We start from the raw sequence: 14,360 nt of genomic DNA on the forward strand, positions 1-14,360 counted from the left end.
GGTATTTAAAGCTGTCATTAGCGCACAGACAAGTATTGTATGCCAACACAGGAGAGATGTTCCCACTATCCCCCCATGGTTGTCTTCTCAGGTCTTTGTTGCTTTCGTGGCCGCTGATTAGCCGGTTCAGTCATTCTCCGTGTCGCGTGGTTTAAAGAGAAAACACACCGTGTTTCAACCATGGACTATGGTTTCAACACACTCTGCAAAGTATTAAATTAATTTCATGTAATTGATGTTTTGCTTAAACTAGAGCCTGTAGCCGCGGCTAAGTATGAACTGTTTTGTCAAAATGAAAATGTGCTAATAAAGTTGTTACTGACTGGTGGTTCAGTCTCGAGCCGATGTGGTGAAAAGGCCCGAGCAGAACATTAAAATTTAGCGGGGTCAAGGGTTGATATCAGGCCTGTCTGAACTGTTTTTTAATATATGTAGAATAAATTTAATATCACAGGTGAGTACTTAAGGATAACTTTGAAAAGCATAGGTGTTGCCTCAAGTACGAGGCTAATTTAGAATTTATGATAATTAAAACGACTACGTTTTTGACAGTTACTAGCACGCTGTTAGCTTTGCCAAAACTAGCTAACTCGAGTTATCTCCACTGTGACAGCCCATAAAAGAAGCATTTTATTTAATTATTTTACCAGGCTTCAAACACCATAAAGGTACCTGAAAAGTATTCTCAGATACCCCTGTTTGGCAGGTGATGTATGTTGATAGTATTATTATAAATAAATTCTGCCATAGTTGAAATGCTATAGCCAAGTTAGCAGGATTGCCGCTAACTAGTACCCCAAAACGTATGCACTGCTTAATTGTGGTGTAACTTCATCATTAAAATGCTCAATTTTTACTTGAGGTCATGAATACGAATGAAAAGATATACCCATGTTAGTCCCATTTTAGTCTTTGCCACAGCAACAGTAAGCTTTATCTCACATTACACCTATTCTACATTTGCCTGTAAGTGTTTCTAGTCTGTTTTTTGTCAAATGTCCCAAATAAGAGCCATGACTGGCTTGGTCCTCTCTGTGTTTAACTGTATGAGTGCCTGCATTATCAGGTGAGATGATGGACACTGGTGACTGCACCGTGTCCCTGGACAATCTGTTTTTTGAGAAACCCATAGTCCACAGAGTGTGAGTACAAACAGATAAACTACATCATCCCTCTGTTGTCTTCTTCTCTCAGCAGAATTCATGTCTGTCCCTCTGGATTGTCTTTTACAGAAAGCCACTGCACCAGGAGACCAGTCCATTGCAGCTGGAAGCGCCTCCATCTCTCACTAATATTCCATCCACTCAGGATATGCAAGAGGAGGCAGAGTCTCTCTTTACACTGTACAGTATGTTGTTCTCCGGATTAGGATGAATTCCTTTTCACTTGACTTGAGTAAACTGCTCAGAATCTGGCCTATTGAACCCCTACTAAATGTAACTGTGAATCACTGACACAATAGCATGAATAGGCTTGAATTTCCAATGTTTCTTTACTTACATAAACAAACCTGGAGCTGGGTCTTATGCTATGTTCACATAATCATTAGTAAAATTGAAATGATAAATTTTGTGTATTTTTTTTCCCCCCCATCTCATCAAAGCAATGTAACATAATAAGAAGTACTAAGAAGCACCTGGTTTGATTTATCTCTCTCCCTCTCCAATATTACTCAACAGGTTTTTCACAGAAACCCAAGACGTCTCACCCTCCTTTCAAAGGATCAGTTGGCCTTAAGGGCTTACCATTGAAAGTCGACAGTTCATACTGCCCTAGCAATGATGAGACTGAGGAGTCTCAAAGTAGTAGCAGCACCACCACCACCACCAGCAGATGTGATGATCTTTGGGGAGGTGGGGGATTCAGAGATTACTCTCAGGGTGCCTGTAAGAGTGGCAGAGGTACAGAAGAAACCCTGCGGGGCTATGGTCATGTGGCCGTCAGCAGATTTTTGTCTCTGGACTGCAGAGATAGCCTTCCTCTACGAAGAAGGCAAGTGTCAGTTAGCCGTCAAATTGACATAAAATGAATGTGAGTTACATTTATTCCTCCACTACATACTGATGAGAAGAAATCTGCAGTTCATGGCAGCAAATGCAGTTACAAATCATTTTGCTGCCAATCGTTGATATGTATGTGACTATAAAGAATAGGTCAACAATTTTTTTTTTCTCCATGGGGCAAGTTGTAAAACCTTAGGTTTAATGTTATTCACAATATTAAACACAGATTTCCAGTATTTCAGATTTTAATACAGCGTTGTTTCACTCATTAGCCCTTCAAATTGTTGAAGGGACTCCATAAACACCCTCCTAAGAAAAACATGACGAGATGCACGACCATCCTTAATATCAACCATGTCAGAGGCCAGAATGCCGGGCCCTCTTCAATAAACCTCCAAGCTTGCTGCAGCAACAATAGTCTGCCCCCTCTCCCTCTACCTTCCTTCACTTTCAGTTCTTTTTTTCTGTCCCTCTCACAACAGCTTGTTTAAGGCTCAGGTGATGACCAGTGGAGGTGACTCGTCAAACTCAAATGACCTCAGCAGCAGCCAGACAACATCCCGACCTCAAACTTTTCTCAGTCATGTTACCATGGCGACAGTGCCTCCTCCTTCTCAGCCGCCCCAGGCGACAGTTGGACGAGCAGCTCCTCCTTTCCCCTCCAGGCCTCCTCTCTCACCCCCTCCTCTGGAGTCATCTGCAGCGACTAGCCAACCCCCCCAGCAGGCGGCACATGCAAAGATGCAGGACAAGGGCACAAAGAGAGCTTTCGTTCCGCCCCTGACGCCTCAGCCGCTCCACATACAAGGTGTTACACTGCACTTACACAGGCACAGAGAGCCACTGTGGCACAGAAAGCTACTACTGGTTGACCAAATATCACTCATATAGCTTCTGTAAAGTGTTGCAGCTAATGAGTATGCCCATGTCTAGTCACGGCAGCAGCTGCCACAATGTGTTTGGGTGTGATGAGGTAAAATGAGGTGAGCTCCCCCCGTTGACTGCTTCATTGTAATGAAACATGGTCACTAGGTGGTGAAAAGAAAGGTAATTGACAGTAGCAATTGAGGACTTTTTTTTTAACTCATTGCAGAATACCTTTACAGCCTCCTAAATGTTCCATATAAAAAAAAAGTTAGATTTAACGTGTGTCATGTTATCTGTTATCTGTATTTAGGGTCTTCAGGATCTGGAGTTTTGCGACCAGTTTCTGAAATACGTATCCTTTGTGTGGCAGTGTAAATCAGGACAATTTATGTGTTTGAATTATGCTGGAATTCTTGGAATTAAATTTCACAAGTGGTTGGATTTCCTGAAACATGCTACGCAGCAGTCAAGTTCAGATCCGTCTTCAGCGAGTTCCCCTTTTTCAATTACGTTCAGTCCAAAGCTCTAGATGACGTAAGCAAAAAAAAAACAAAAAAAACCAAAACATTATAATTCAGGGGAATCTGAATGTCTTGTCATAACCTGTCAAAATGAACTGCCCCTGGGAATGTCTCCTGGAGCACACATGTATTTGGTTTGTTCACAGGTTCTTTACACAAGTAAAAACTTTGTGGCATGCGCTCCTACTGGATCTGGTAAAACAGTGCTGTTTGAGCTGGCCATCATTCGCCTCTTAATGGAGACGGCAGAGCCCTGGAGAGATGTCAAAGCTGTATACAGTGAGCATGCAGTATTATTGGGTATAAGCTGCTAAATATCACTGAAGCCCTAGTGCAAAGAGACTTGGCCTCAAATAATTTTGTTCCTTCGCTGCTTGAGATGTTACATATTGTCAGGGCGAGCAAGGGCAAACAACACTTTGATACATTACACTTAACTGTAATCACAGTTTTCACATATATCTTCTGACTAGTTCAAGTATGTCATTTCCAGCATGTTGTGATTTTTTATTTATGGTATTTCTGAGGAAGAAAGTAAAATGATTCATTGTTTGTTCTCACCAGTGGCACCAATCAAAGCTCTCTGCAGTCAGTGCTTTGAAAGCTGGAAGAAGAAGTTTGGTCCCCTGGGTCTGATCTGCAAGGAGCTGACTGGCGACACACAGATTGATGACTTCTTTGAGATTCAGGACTCCCACATAATTCTGACTACACCTGTGTGTAACTCATTGCAGCAACGCAATTAAACAAATGCATCTAGAATTAAGGCAGAGGAAAGATTAGAACCAGAAATACAAAACAATATCTCAGGTCCTATTTGAATAAATATGCGTATCTTATTATGCATTCATACGTTATATGTATTTCCCTAGGAAAAGTGGGACAGCATGACAAGAAGATGGAAGGATAACTGTTTGCTGCAGCTTGTGAGGCTCTTCCTTATCGATGAGGTCAATGTGCTTTCCTCATGGAGCCATTTTTCATGTTAATATTGTATAATAGTGGATGTTCACTGGGCCAGAAGATGCACCAGCTTCTCTATATCTAATTATGGCACACTGTGTGATGGCACATCATTAGCCTCTTTCCCCTGCACATAATTTCATTTATGGTTAGCCATTAAAAAATAATATCAGTCCTGGTTTATGTATCATAAAAGTGCATGGAAACATTTCAGAGAAGCACTCACTTATGTCAATAACAAAAAAGGATTGGTTAACTTCATTCTATCTGTTTCCAAAGTCAGCTGTTGTTTTTCCAGGTGCATGTAGTGAAGGACAAAACCCGTGGTGCTACCTTGGAAGTGGTGGTGAGCAGGATGAAGGCAGTGCATACTTACAGAACATCACAAAGTCCAGAAGCAGGCCTCTTTATGAGATTTGTAGCTGTATCAGCTACCATACCCAATATATCTGATGTAAGCTCCGACTCAGTTACCACTTCCTGCTGAATCTGTTCACACTGTATCTCTATTGTTAATCAGTCACCTGTTATTAGATAGCAGACTGGCTGTCAAATGAGAGCGGTCCGGCCACATATCTAGAAATGGATGAGAGCCACCGTCCAGTGAAGCTGAGGAAGGTGGTGCTGGGATTCCCCTGCAGCCCAAACCAAACAGAGTTCAAGTTTGACTTGTCTCTTAACTACAAGATGGCCAACATCATACAGACTTACTCTGATCAGAAGCCTGCACTAGTGGTGGGTGTAGAAATTGGGACAAATTGTATGTGTTTTTTCCTAAATGGTCTTGCTTTCCTTGAAGAATTCAAAGAAACAACAGTTGTGGGTGTTAAAGTTGTGTTTCTCTGTAGTTTTGTTCTACGAGGAAAGGAGTCCAGCAGTCAGCAGCAGTTCTGGCCAAGGACGCTCGATTCCTCATGAGCATTGAACACAAGCAAAGGTAGGATATTTCTTTATTCATAGTGGCATGTTCATTCATATGCCTCTTTTCATCAAATGTTCAGTTACTTACAGCTTGTCCTGTTGGGACTTGTGTGATCTGCTTGGTCCTGTAGGTTAATGAAATATGCAAACTCTATTCTGGATTCAAAACTGAGAGGTAAGGCATCTCTGAAAGTTTTAAACCCTCCCAAAACACATTATCATGCATGCATGAATTTTGGCCTTCTTTCAGTGATTTGGGATTAGATTCTTGGTTTATGTTTTTAACATCCAACACACTTTGCACCACGTAAGTACAGACTAGTTGGTCAAATGTAACATAACTTTGTGTTGTATTTGTGGTTCAGATCTGGTGATGTTCGGAGTTGGTTACCACCATGCCGGAGTTGACTTGTCTGATAGGAAGTTAATAGAACAGGCCTTCACTATGGGAGACCTGCCCGTCCTCTGTGAGGCACAAATACAGGTTTATCTTGTGCCGTAAAGACATATGCGGCCAAGTGTGCAACATGATTTTTTTTGTCAGACATAAACAGGAAAGACAGGTATAGCAGGTTACAACAGTATTATTTTGACATATCATAAGGGCTCCGCCCAAGCTTTGTAGCCACAGGTCTGTGTCAAGAATAATATACACTGATCAGTCACAACATTAAAACCACTGACAGGAGAAGTAAATAACATTGACCATCTTCTGACAATTCAATGTTCTGCTGGGAAACCTTTGGATCTGGCATTCGGTGTGGATGTTACTTAGACATGTACCACCCACCTAGACCAGACCAGGCACCCCCAGCCCATAGCAATGACACTGCTTGATGGCAACAGCCATCCCCAGCAGGATGCAACCTGACACAGACACACACACAAAAACAGCAAAAACAACAACAACTCAAAAAACATGAAGAACAGCACAAGGTGTTGACCTGGCCTTCAAATTCACTAGATCCCAAACTGATCAAGTATCTGTGGGATGATCCAGAGAGGCCCCTCCCCTCAACCCATAAGACCCAAAGGCCCCCACTAACAACATTCTGTTACCAGACATCACAGGACCCTCAGAAGGACCATGTCCATTCTCTGATGAGTCACAACTGTTCTGGAGGCACAAATGAGGCTTACACTATGTTAGGAAGGTGGTCATAATGTTATGCCTGATCAGTATAAGTGGATCAGTATTGGTTAAGATATAATTGGAAATAATAAATTTCAGTCTTCTTCTAGTTCTAGTTTGACAGCTACATTGTAAGACTCTATAGAGTTAATTAAAAGCAGCATTTCCATATCAGTTATAAAGACAATGGTGTTTTTTAAAGCTGATGTTTACTAAAACTGATTGTATCACATATCTAATCAGGAAAAAAAATGAAAATTTACTTCACACTAATACAAAGTCACCAGTTGGTCCATTTGGTCCAATATAAAATCAGATTTATTTTGTGTTGCATGAGGGTTTCTCTTGTGTTTCTGGTGTGATTTTGCCTGTCCTAGTTACCACCAGGACTCTGGCCATGGGGGTAAATCTTCCAGCTCACCTGGTGGTCATTAAGTCCACCATGCAGTATGTCACAGGCTCCTGTGAGGAGTACAGTGAGGCTGACCTGTTACAGATGATAGGTCGGGCTGGAAGGCCACAGGTAATGATAATAACACCAATAGAAAGCTTGTGGAAATCCACAAAAGGGACTCTTGTGTATGTTATTTCCCAGTGAGAGAATTTTTGCAAAGATGTGCGCTTCATACTTCATACATTTTGTTCCTCTAGTTTGACACATCAGCCACTGCAGTGATCATGACCAAGATTAAAACCAGAGACAAGTACATGAAACTTATGAATGGCATAGAGATCATTGAGAGCAGGTATTACAAACACTTTACAGTTTCTCTCCTGTTTGGTCCTCCTCTCGCTGTCTCTCACATGCAAATACACAGGAGAGATAATGTATAATTAGTAGTAGAAGAACAAGTATGTACTGTATCAGTATACTCTGTTTCACCAGCTTGCACAGTCACTTGGTGGAGCACCTGAACGCTGAGATTGTTCTCCACACCATCAGCGATGTCAACATGGCTCTAGACTGGATACGCTCCACCTTCCTCTACATCAGAGCCCTCAAGAACCCCACACACTATGGTCAGAGCTCAAAACACTAATCAATCATCAGAATTAGTTTTAAAAAAGCTCTGTCGCAAATTCATTCTGTGGTATGTAAAACCACCCAGTGTCAGTTTGTCCTCATTTTCATTTCAGGTTTCTCTGCCGACTTAGACAGATATGGTATTGAAGCAAAACTGCAAGGTGGGTAACAAGTGTTCTTTCCTCCTGAATTTGCATGACCATTGTACTCAACTGTACACTTACCTGTTGGGATAATTGTGCACACTGCTAATACTCTTGAAGTTTAGGCTTACAGATTTTTCTCTTTTCATTAGAACTGTGTCTGAAGAACCTCAACTCTCTGTCCTCTATTGGTCTGATCGATATGGATGAGGATATCAACATCAAACCAACAGGTAGACGGCAGTTGGTTTAAAATGTTGGGCAATGCCTAATTTTATGTATTTAGCGGTATGGACAAAATTTCAGTCTTTTGTTCATGTAAGCATAATTTTCAAGACAGAAAAGTAATTAGTAGTTTATTTGTGTTCCTTGCAGAGGCTGGCAGATTGATGGCTAGGTTTTGTGTTGCCTTTGACACCATGAGACAGTTCAGTAAAGTGACTGGCACTGAGAACCTGTCTGACCTGGTAGGCTTTTATTAAAATAGAGATAAATCTGCATTTTGTGTCAGGCTGTCCTTTCGCTGTTACTATGCCAAATAAACTAAACTAATTTCAGCTGGCTGTATATCATTTTAATTATTAGTTGTACACAAGGCATTGCTAAGAAAACATCATCGAGGTCATATGTGTTTGTGCTGTGTGCACAGATTGAGCTGGTCTCGGGGAGCAGAGAGTTCAGTGACATTCAGTTGAGAATGAATGAGAAAAGGCCCCTGAACACTTTGAATAGGGACAAGAACAGGATCACCATCAGGTCAGAGTCTGTAAAGGATCAACAGCATCATAAAAATGTTCAACTGTAGTGGCAGAGAATAAAACAAGCCATTGTCATTTTTATGTATTTTACAGATTTCCCCTTGAGGGAAAGATCAAAACCAGTGAGATGAAAGTGAACTGGTAGGTTTATTCATTCAGTGTATTTCCTGAGGAAAAGCAGTGTTGAATAAGAAGAATATTCCGTCCACTTAACATAATCTTTATTTATTGTCTTGTAGCTTGATTCAGGCTCAGTTGGGCTCCATCTCAATCCAAGAGTTTGGACTTTCACAGGACACGGCAAAGATCTTCAGGATTGGGATGCGCATCAGCAAATGTATGTTGAAATAGTATATACAAACACAAACACACATTTTTTTTAAAACTTTGATTGTTATCCTATCCTACTCAGGTCTCTCTGAGTTTCTGATTCAACGATCCAAGACTGGTTTCTCTGCTGTGCTCAACTCCCTGATTCTGGCTAAGTGCTTTAGGGCCAAGCTTTGGGAAAACTCACCCTATGTTTCCAAACAGCTGGAGAAGATAGGTGAATGCATTGCTATGTCCATGTGTTAACTATATGTATATATGGATGAAGCATGGTGTAGGGTTTGTAGCTAAGACTCCTTCTTATATCTATTACAGATGAAATATTACATAGTTTTTATGTGGTTAATTAATTAATATTCCCAATATTCTGTAAGTCACATACACATGCAGTTTATAATAACACACTGTCTGTGTTTCAGGCCTCACTCTTTCAACTGCCATGGTGAACGCTGGACTCACTACTTTTGACAAAATAGAGCAAACCAACCCCAGAGAGCTTGAGCTGGTGAGTCTGTGATATTATGTGACTACTTCCTTAACACTTACATAGATTGTTCTAAAATAGTCAACATTTCAATATTATAGTGAATTATAACTCAACAACAGTATGTAGATGATGACTGGAATTACTCAGTTAATAAGAGGCACTTCCTGAAGATTAACACCTTCACAAACAGATGAAAACAAATCTGAAATAATGACTGCATAAAGCCTTTTGTTATAATTTTTTCTCATTTCTTTATTCAGATTCTCAACAGACATCCACCATTTGGAAATCAAATCAGAGAATCTGTCATTCATCTCCCAAAGTATGAAATTATTTTGGAGCAGGTAAACAGACAGCCGACCCTAGTGTTGAAATTTTTAAGAAGAAAGGTTTTAAGCTAATGTTTGATGTGAGATTTACTTTGATTGTTCTGTTTTGTTGTACTGCTGTTTTTGTAATTCTCTTTTTACTAAACAGGAGATTAAACATGAAAAAAGGCTTTCATGATAGAAAGCCTTTTGTATCGATGATTAGTTGTTCTAACAAGAGCTCCAGCAGTTGGTCTAGTACGAGTGTGATTTGTTTTGGGCAGGCATACCAAAATATTAAACAGGCATTTTTAGAAGCGCTTTCCTCAAATGTCTTTAAACAAACCTGGAGTAGACCATTTTCTACAACAATTAATTTTTATTTTTATTTTGTGCGAATCTATTCTCAAATTTGTTCTAAATTATCTTGATTTTCATCAATGAGTTCCATTAAACATTACCTTGGCTTTTAAAGGTGTGATAAACTGTGATTCCATTGGAGGTCAAATCTTTCAGGGTTTTTTTTTTTGTCATACACTCTAGGTATAAATCCTGTGTCATTTAAAAGTAATTGTATAATGTCAGATTCCTCTCCTCAAAATGACCTGCTTGTAAGTGTGTCACTCCAACTAAATCTGTGTCATTCTCAATCCTCTTTCTCTTGTGTTTCATAGCTTCCCAGGTACAGCAGTGCCAACGCAGAGATTGTGGTGAAGGTGAACTTAAAAAACCAAGCACAGCTGCTGTCCAGGAGAACAGCTCAGAACCACCACTATGTCTCTCTGATCATCGGAGACTCTGACAACACTGTAGTCTTCCTGCAGAAACTCACGTGAGTCAAAAGATCCCTGTATCCTTTGCTCCCAACAATATTTCATTGTCTTTCCTTCCTAGTAAAACATATTGTTTTAAGGGAAGACGGAATCTGGCCTGAGAATGTGTATAAACTGTATATAGTATTTTGATTTTCATCGATTTTCCTCTTGTTTGTTTTCCAGGGATGTGGTGCTGCTGAAGTGTGGAAGCTGGTCAAAGAAGATTGATGTGGCAAAGGCCTCGAAGGGGGAGGAGATCAGTGTCAATCTAATCAGCTCAGATTATGGTAAATCAATACAATTTAACATAGAAATGTATCCACAAAATGAATTAAAATATTATATTATATCGCCAAAGGTGTATCATAGAGTGGAGCCACAATATGTTCACTGTGCCTTTTCAACATTTTTTGTGCAATGTAGCGTAGTTGTTGAGCTGAGCTTGCTCTTATACCGTATGTTTTAAGATCCTACTTTGTTGTAAATGAGAAAATCTGTGCTGCTTAGAGAAGCTTCTACTATTCTTCTGTAGTGGGCATGGACATCCAGCAGAAGTTCAGTGTGTACTACTCTGCAGCCAAGAGGTTTGGGACTGGAAATCCATACAACATAGCACACGTTCCTGCTGGACAGAGTCCACAGCACTCTGCACTGAAACCACTGTCAACAAATCAGGCTGTGACCCAGAGGGGAGATGTCACATCTGCTAAAGACCAAGGCATCACTGTAGCACTGCTACCCTACAGCTTTTTTACTGATGATTTGGTTAATGATGTGCTATAAAATTGACATAACTTTTCTTCCAAAGAAAATATGAATATTTTTGTCTTTGCAACTAGATGTAGGAAATGTAAGACTATGCAACCACTTCTGCAAGAATAAGAATCTCTGTGCCCACGACTGTTGTGAGTATAGCAACAAATCTTTCACTGTGTATGTGTTATTTTGTGAATCCATGTATTTACCTCTGCATCACCTTTGTGCCTGTCAATATTACAAAGATCTTCTTCTGCAAATCTGTCCATCAAGTGCTTGTGTGTCTCCTCCAAGGTAAGGTAGGTGTAACTGTGGCACGGAAGAGGTCAGCGAACCAAGAATCCAGTTTCTCTTCCTATTTGAAAGACCTGAGGAGCAGGTGTGACACACTTGTGGACACCCCGGTCAAACGTCTCAAGGTGAGCAAGAAAAACAAGCCTCCATTTTATATGCTTTACAGTGTAATTGTCATTGTAATTTAATTTACAGTGACTTTTCAGTTTGTTTTACTGCAAAGGTTATTTCACTCAAACCAGGCTCATCAAGTATATTTAACCTAAACAAACATTGCAGATTAGATAGGATATTTGCATTCCTAAGATAATTCCCTTAAAAAAACATGAACTTAGTAACGTGTGTTTGATGTTCTGCTTTGTTTCTGCAGATGAAAATGAATGAGGAGTCTGTTTCTGTCCGAATGCAGGAGTTTGCTTACAAACCCAAAGAGATGCTCCCTCCAGCTCCCTGGTACCCATAGCTCACAGATTTATTTTGAAACATCAAATTAAGTTTCTTAACATCAGTTGAAAATTAGGGTGTCAAAAAGTGTTGTAATATGATTTGTGATAAACGTGTTCCCTGTAAATCTGATGGCCTGATCTGAAGGTACGGAGGGAGTCACTATCACTCCTCAACGAGACCACAAACTGACATTGACCTGACTGGTGAAGGCTCTGCTCAACTGCCGGACGTAATTTGTCTGAACGACCTTGAAAGAGGTAAACAAACGACTCAAAGAAGATCCCTGTAACCTGTAGGCATCCCTTATCATTTGTGTATTCTATGTGTATCATTGCCAGCTATCCCTCTCTCCTTTTTAGATAATGATGACTATGTGGTGGACATCCACGAGATGGTGGGAGAGTCTGACCAAACTCCTACTGCTCTCCATGCTCCTTATCAATGTATTGTTAAATAACTCGCATACCACAGGAATTATGTTTATATGGTTTAGAACAAGTTGTTATTTGGCCACATATGTTTAATGCTGGGATTAGAGCATCCATGAATAAACAATGATAGAGGGAAACAGTTTTCATTTGAGACAAAAATGAAATGTGCTGAGATGCTCTGATATTTTTTGAAGCTCAGAAAGTTTGTATAACAGCGACACAATGTAATATCATCAGCCCTAGGGATTGTGAATATTAACAAGTAAGATGATGCATTTATGTTTTCGATAAAAAAAGAATCAGACACTGTGGTCTGAACAAGACAAGAATGCATTATAACACAGGTTGTAACTTGTTACATATGATGATTTCCATTATGGCATATTTAAAATTGAAACTGAGAATGTATGAATGTTATGTAATACACTATATGTATTACAGTGTTAAAAACTACAAGTTAACTTGCTTGGTAGAAAACATGCAAAGCCTCTAATATGTTAGTAGGTAGATGCTGTTTTTTCATACATATTCCCTCTGTATTCAGGTTCCTCTGCGTGGATGAACCCAGAAATGAGTCGTGGGAGTCAGAACTCTAAACAACATCTAAACCGGATCAATACAGCTAGCTTGGCTTGCTCAAAGAATCTCACCGCTGTGTCAGAGCAGAGAGCTCTCTGCAAGAGTGCTTCATCTCTTCAAATGCCAACTGTGAGCTTTGACCTTGGAAATGAATGGGATGACTGGAGCGACTTTGATGATGAGAACTTGGTGCATGCTTGCGAGACGTCGATGGCCACGTGTACAGCTAAAGCTAAACCTCAGAACCAGCAGTGTGTTGAGGGCAACATGTCAGGTAGAGTATACTTTGAGTATTATTTAATTCATTTATACACTGTAAACTTTTCGCACGTCCTTTAGACTTCATAAACATGACGGTGGGACATACTCGTGTTTTTTGTGCAGGCTACGTTGCTACATCAGCACCAGTATTCTTTGGGTGCTCACAAGCCAAACCCTGTACAGCCTCTGTCGCTACACCACTGAGGTACGGTCTGAAGATTATGCACATACAGTATTAATCAAGAAAATTGATGGCAGTTTGGGGGGTTTTAGGTTCTTGCTCAAGACACCTCAACCATGGACATAGAGCGGATTGAACCAGTGACCTCACAGCCCCAAATCTGCTTCTCTAACTATTGAACCACAACTCCCCCTTATTATCTCCAATTAATGTGTAATTGCCATTAAACTAACATGTGTAACATCACAGAAACTGTCTTCTGCGGTAACAACATTTGTGTTATTTTTGTGACTTAGGGTGATTTCAGCCACTGTGAATCCTGCAATTGGAAAACCGAGACCCTCACCGGTCAGTCAGACATTCACACCACAGAAAAGAGTCACACTGGACTGGAATAAAAAGGTGTGTGTGTAGACGTTAGCATGCGTACACGAGTAACTCTCCTCTTGTGGCAACATTTACATAAATTGGGAACACAATTGTCTGGCTGACTAATTTATTAAAAGCAAAGTTTCTGACTCCCAGGTTAAGCCTAATGAAAGGGGCCTGCTTAACTTACATTGCTTAACCTAAAATCTTAACTCGTGTAATACGGTCTGTAGTCATGCTCTTTGGCATGTGTTGCTTCTCTTTCTCTCTGTGCAGAGACCAAACATTTTTAGTGAGCCCATCATAGTGAAAACACCAGAACATCTCCTAAAAGAGCCTCATGGGAACCAAGTGACCAGAAGACTGGATTTCTTCTCACCTGTAAACGTTCCAGCCAGTGCCACCTCATTTGTCAATAGAAGGTAGGTATTTTTAAATGCTTTTAACTGGTTAACAGTGAAATAACCTAATGTTCAATACAATTATACTCAAGGATACTGTTTCACATGAGTAATGGTTATCCTTTCCTTCTTTTTTTAACCTACTATACATTCAGCACCAACAGCAACGAGGAGGAAGCTTTCCTTGGCATATTTGATGGTATATTTTAGAGGTACTGAAAGAAGGGCTTTCTTTATTCGTTCTTCCTTTAACCTGTGAGATTTGTATTTGTTGAGAGAGTTGTAGACTGTTGGGATTTCATGTTATTACATATGCATTCATTTAGTAATGTTTGTTTGTTACTAATGTGGTTGTATTTACAGCTTGCA

At 40.2% G+C, this 14,360-nt stretch overlaps 1 protein-coding gene across 1 annotated transcript; it reads left to right on the plus strand.

Moving 5' to 3' along the window:
* Positions 1-557: 557 nt before the first annotated feature.
* On the plus strand, positions 558-14,305 carry hfm1 (helicase for meiosis 1). The gene is made up of 39 exons (XM_084546350.1): positions 558-1,142; positions 1,233-1,348; positions 1,680-1,992; positions 2,486-2,811; positions 3,181-3,222; positions 3,334-3,404; positions 3,538-3,670; positions 3,956-4,107; positions 4,264-4,341; positions 4,653-4,808; positions 4,889-5,089; positions 5,203-5,291; positions 5,407-5,450; positions 5,641-5,742; positions 6,785-6,930; positions 7,059-7,153; positions 7,294-7,427; positions 7,545-7,592; positions 7,727-7,807; positions 7,950-8,041; positions 8,224-8,330; positions 8,426-8,473; positions 8,572-8,669; positions 8,745-8,879; positions 9,082-9,167; positions 9,410-9,493; positions 10,132-10,289; positions 10,456-10,559; positions 10,805-10,990; positions 11,112-11,177; positions 11,323-11,447; positions 11,693-11,775; positions 11,914-12,026; positions 12,129-12,212; positions 12,745-13,053; positions 13,164-13,245; positions 13,518-13,623; positions 13,867-14,012; positions 14,147-14,305. Exons 1-39 carry the CDS (start codon positions 1,072-1,074, stop codon positions 14,199-14,201), a joined length of 4,665 nt encoding a protein of 1,554 aa, XP_084402476.1. The 5' UTR covers positions 558-1,071; the 3' UTR covers positions 14,202-14,305.
* The last annotated feature ends 55 nt before the right edge of the window (positions 14,306-14,360 follow it).

This window comes from Chelon labrosus (genome assembly GCF_963514085.1).
Source record: "Chelon labrosus genome assembly, chromosome: 6".
NCBI lineage: Eukaryota > Metazoa > Chordata > Actinopteri > Mugiliformes > Mugilidae > Chelon > Chelon labrosus.

Coding starts and splice junctions, on each gene's coding strand:
- hfm1 (XM_084546350.1), top strand. CDS start 1,072: ATGATGGACACTGGTGACTGCACCGTGTCCCTGGACAATCTGTTTTTT. Junction 3,671..3,955: donor AGATGTCAAAGCTGTATACA/GTGAGCATGCAG, acceptor TGTTCTCACCAG/TGGCACCAATCAAAGCTCTC. Junction 7,428..7,544: donor CAAGAACCCCACACACTATG/GTCAGAGCTCAA, acceptor TTTTCATTTCAG/GTTTCTCTGCCGACTTAGAC.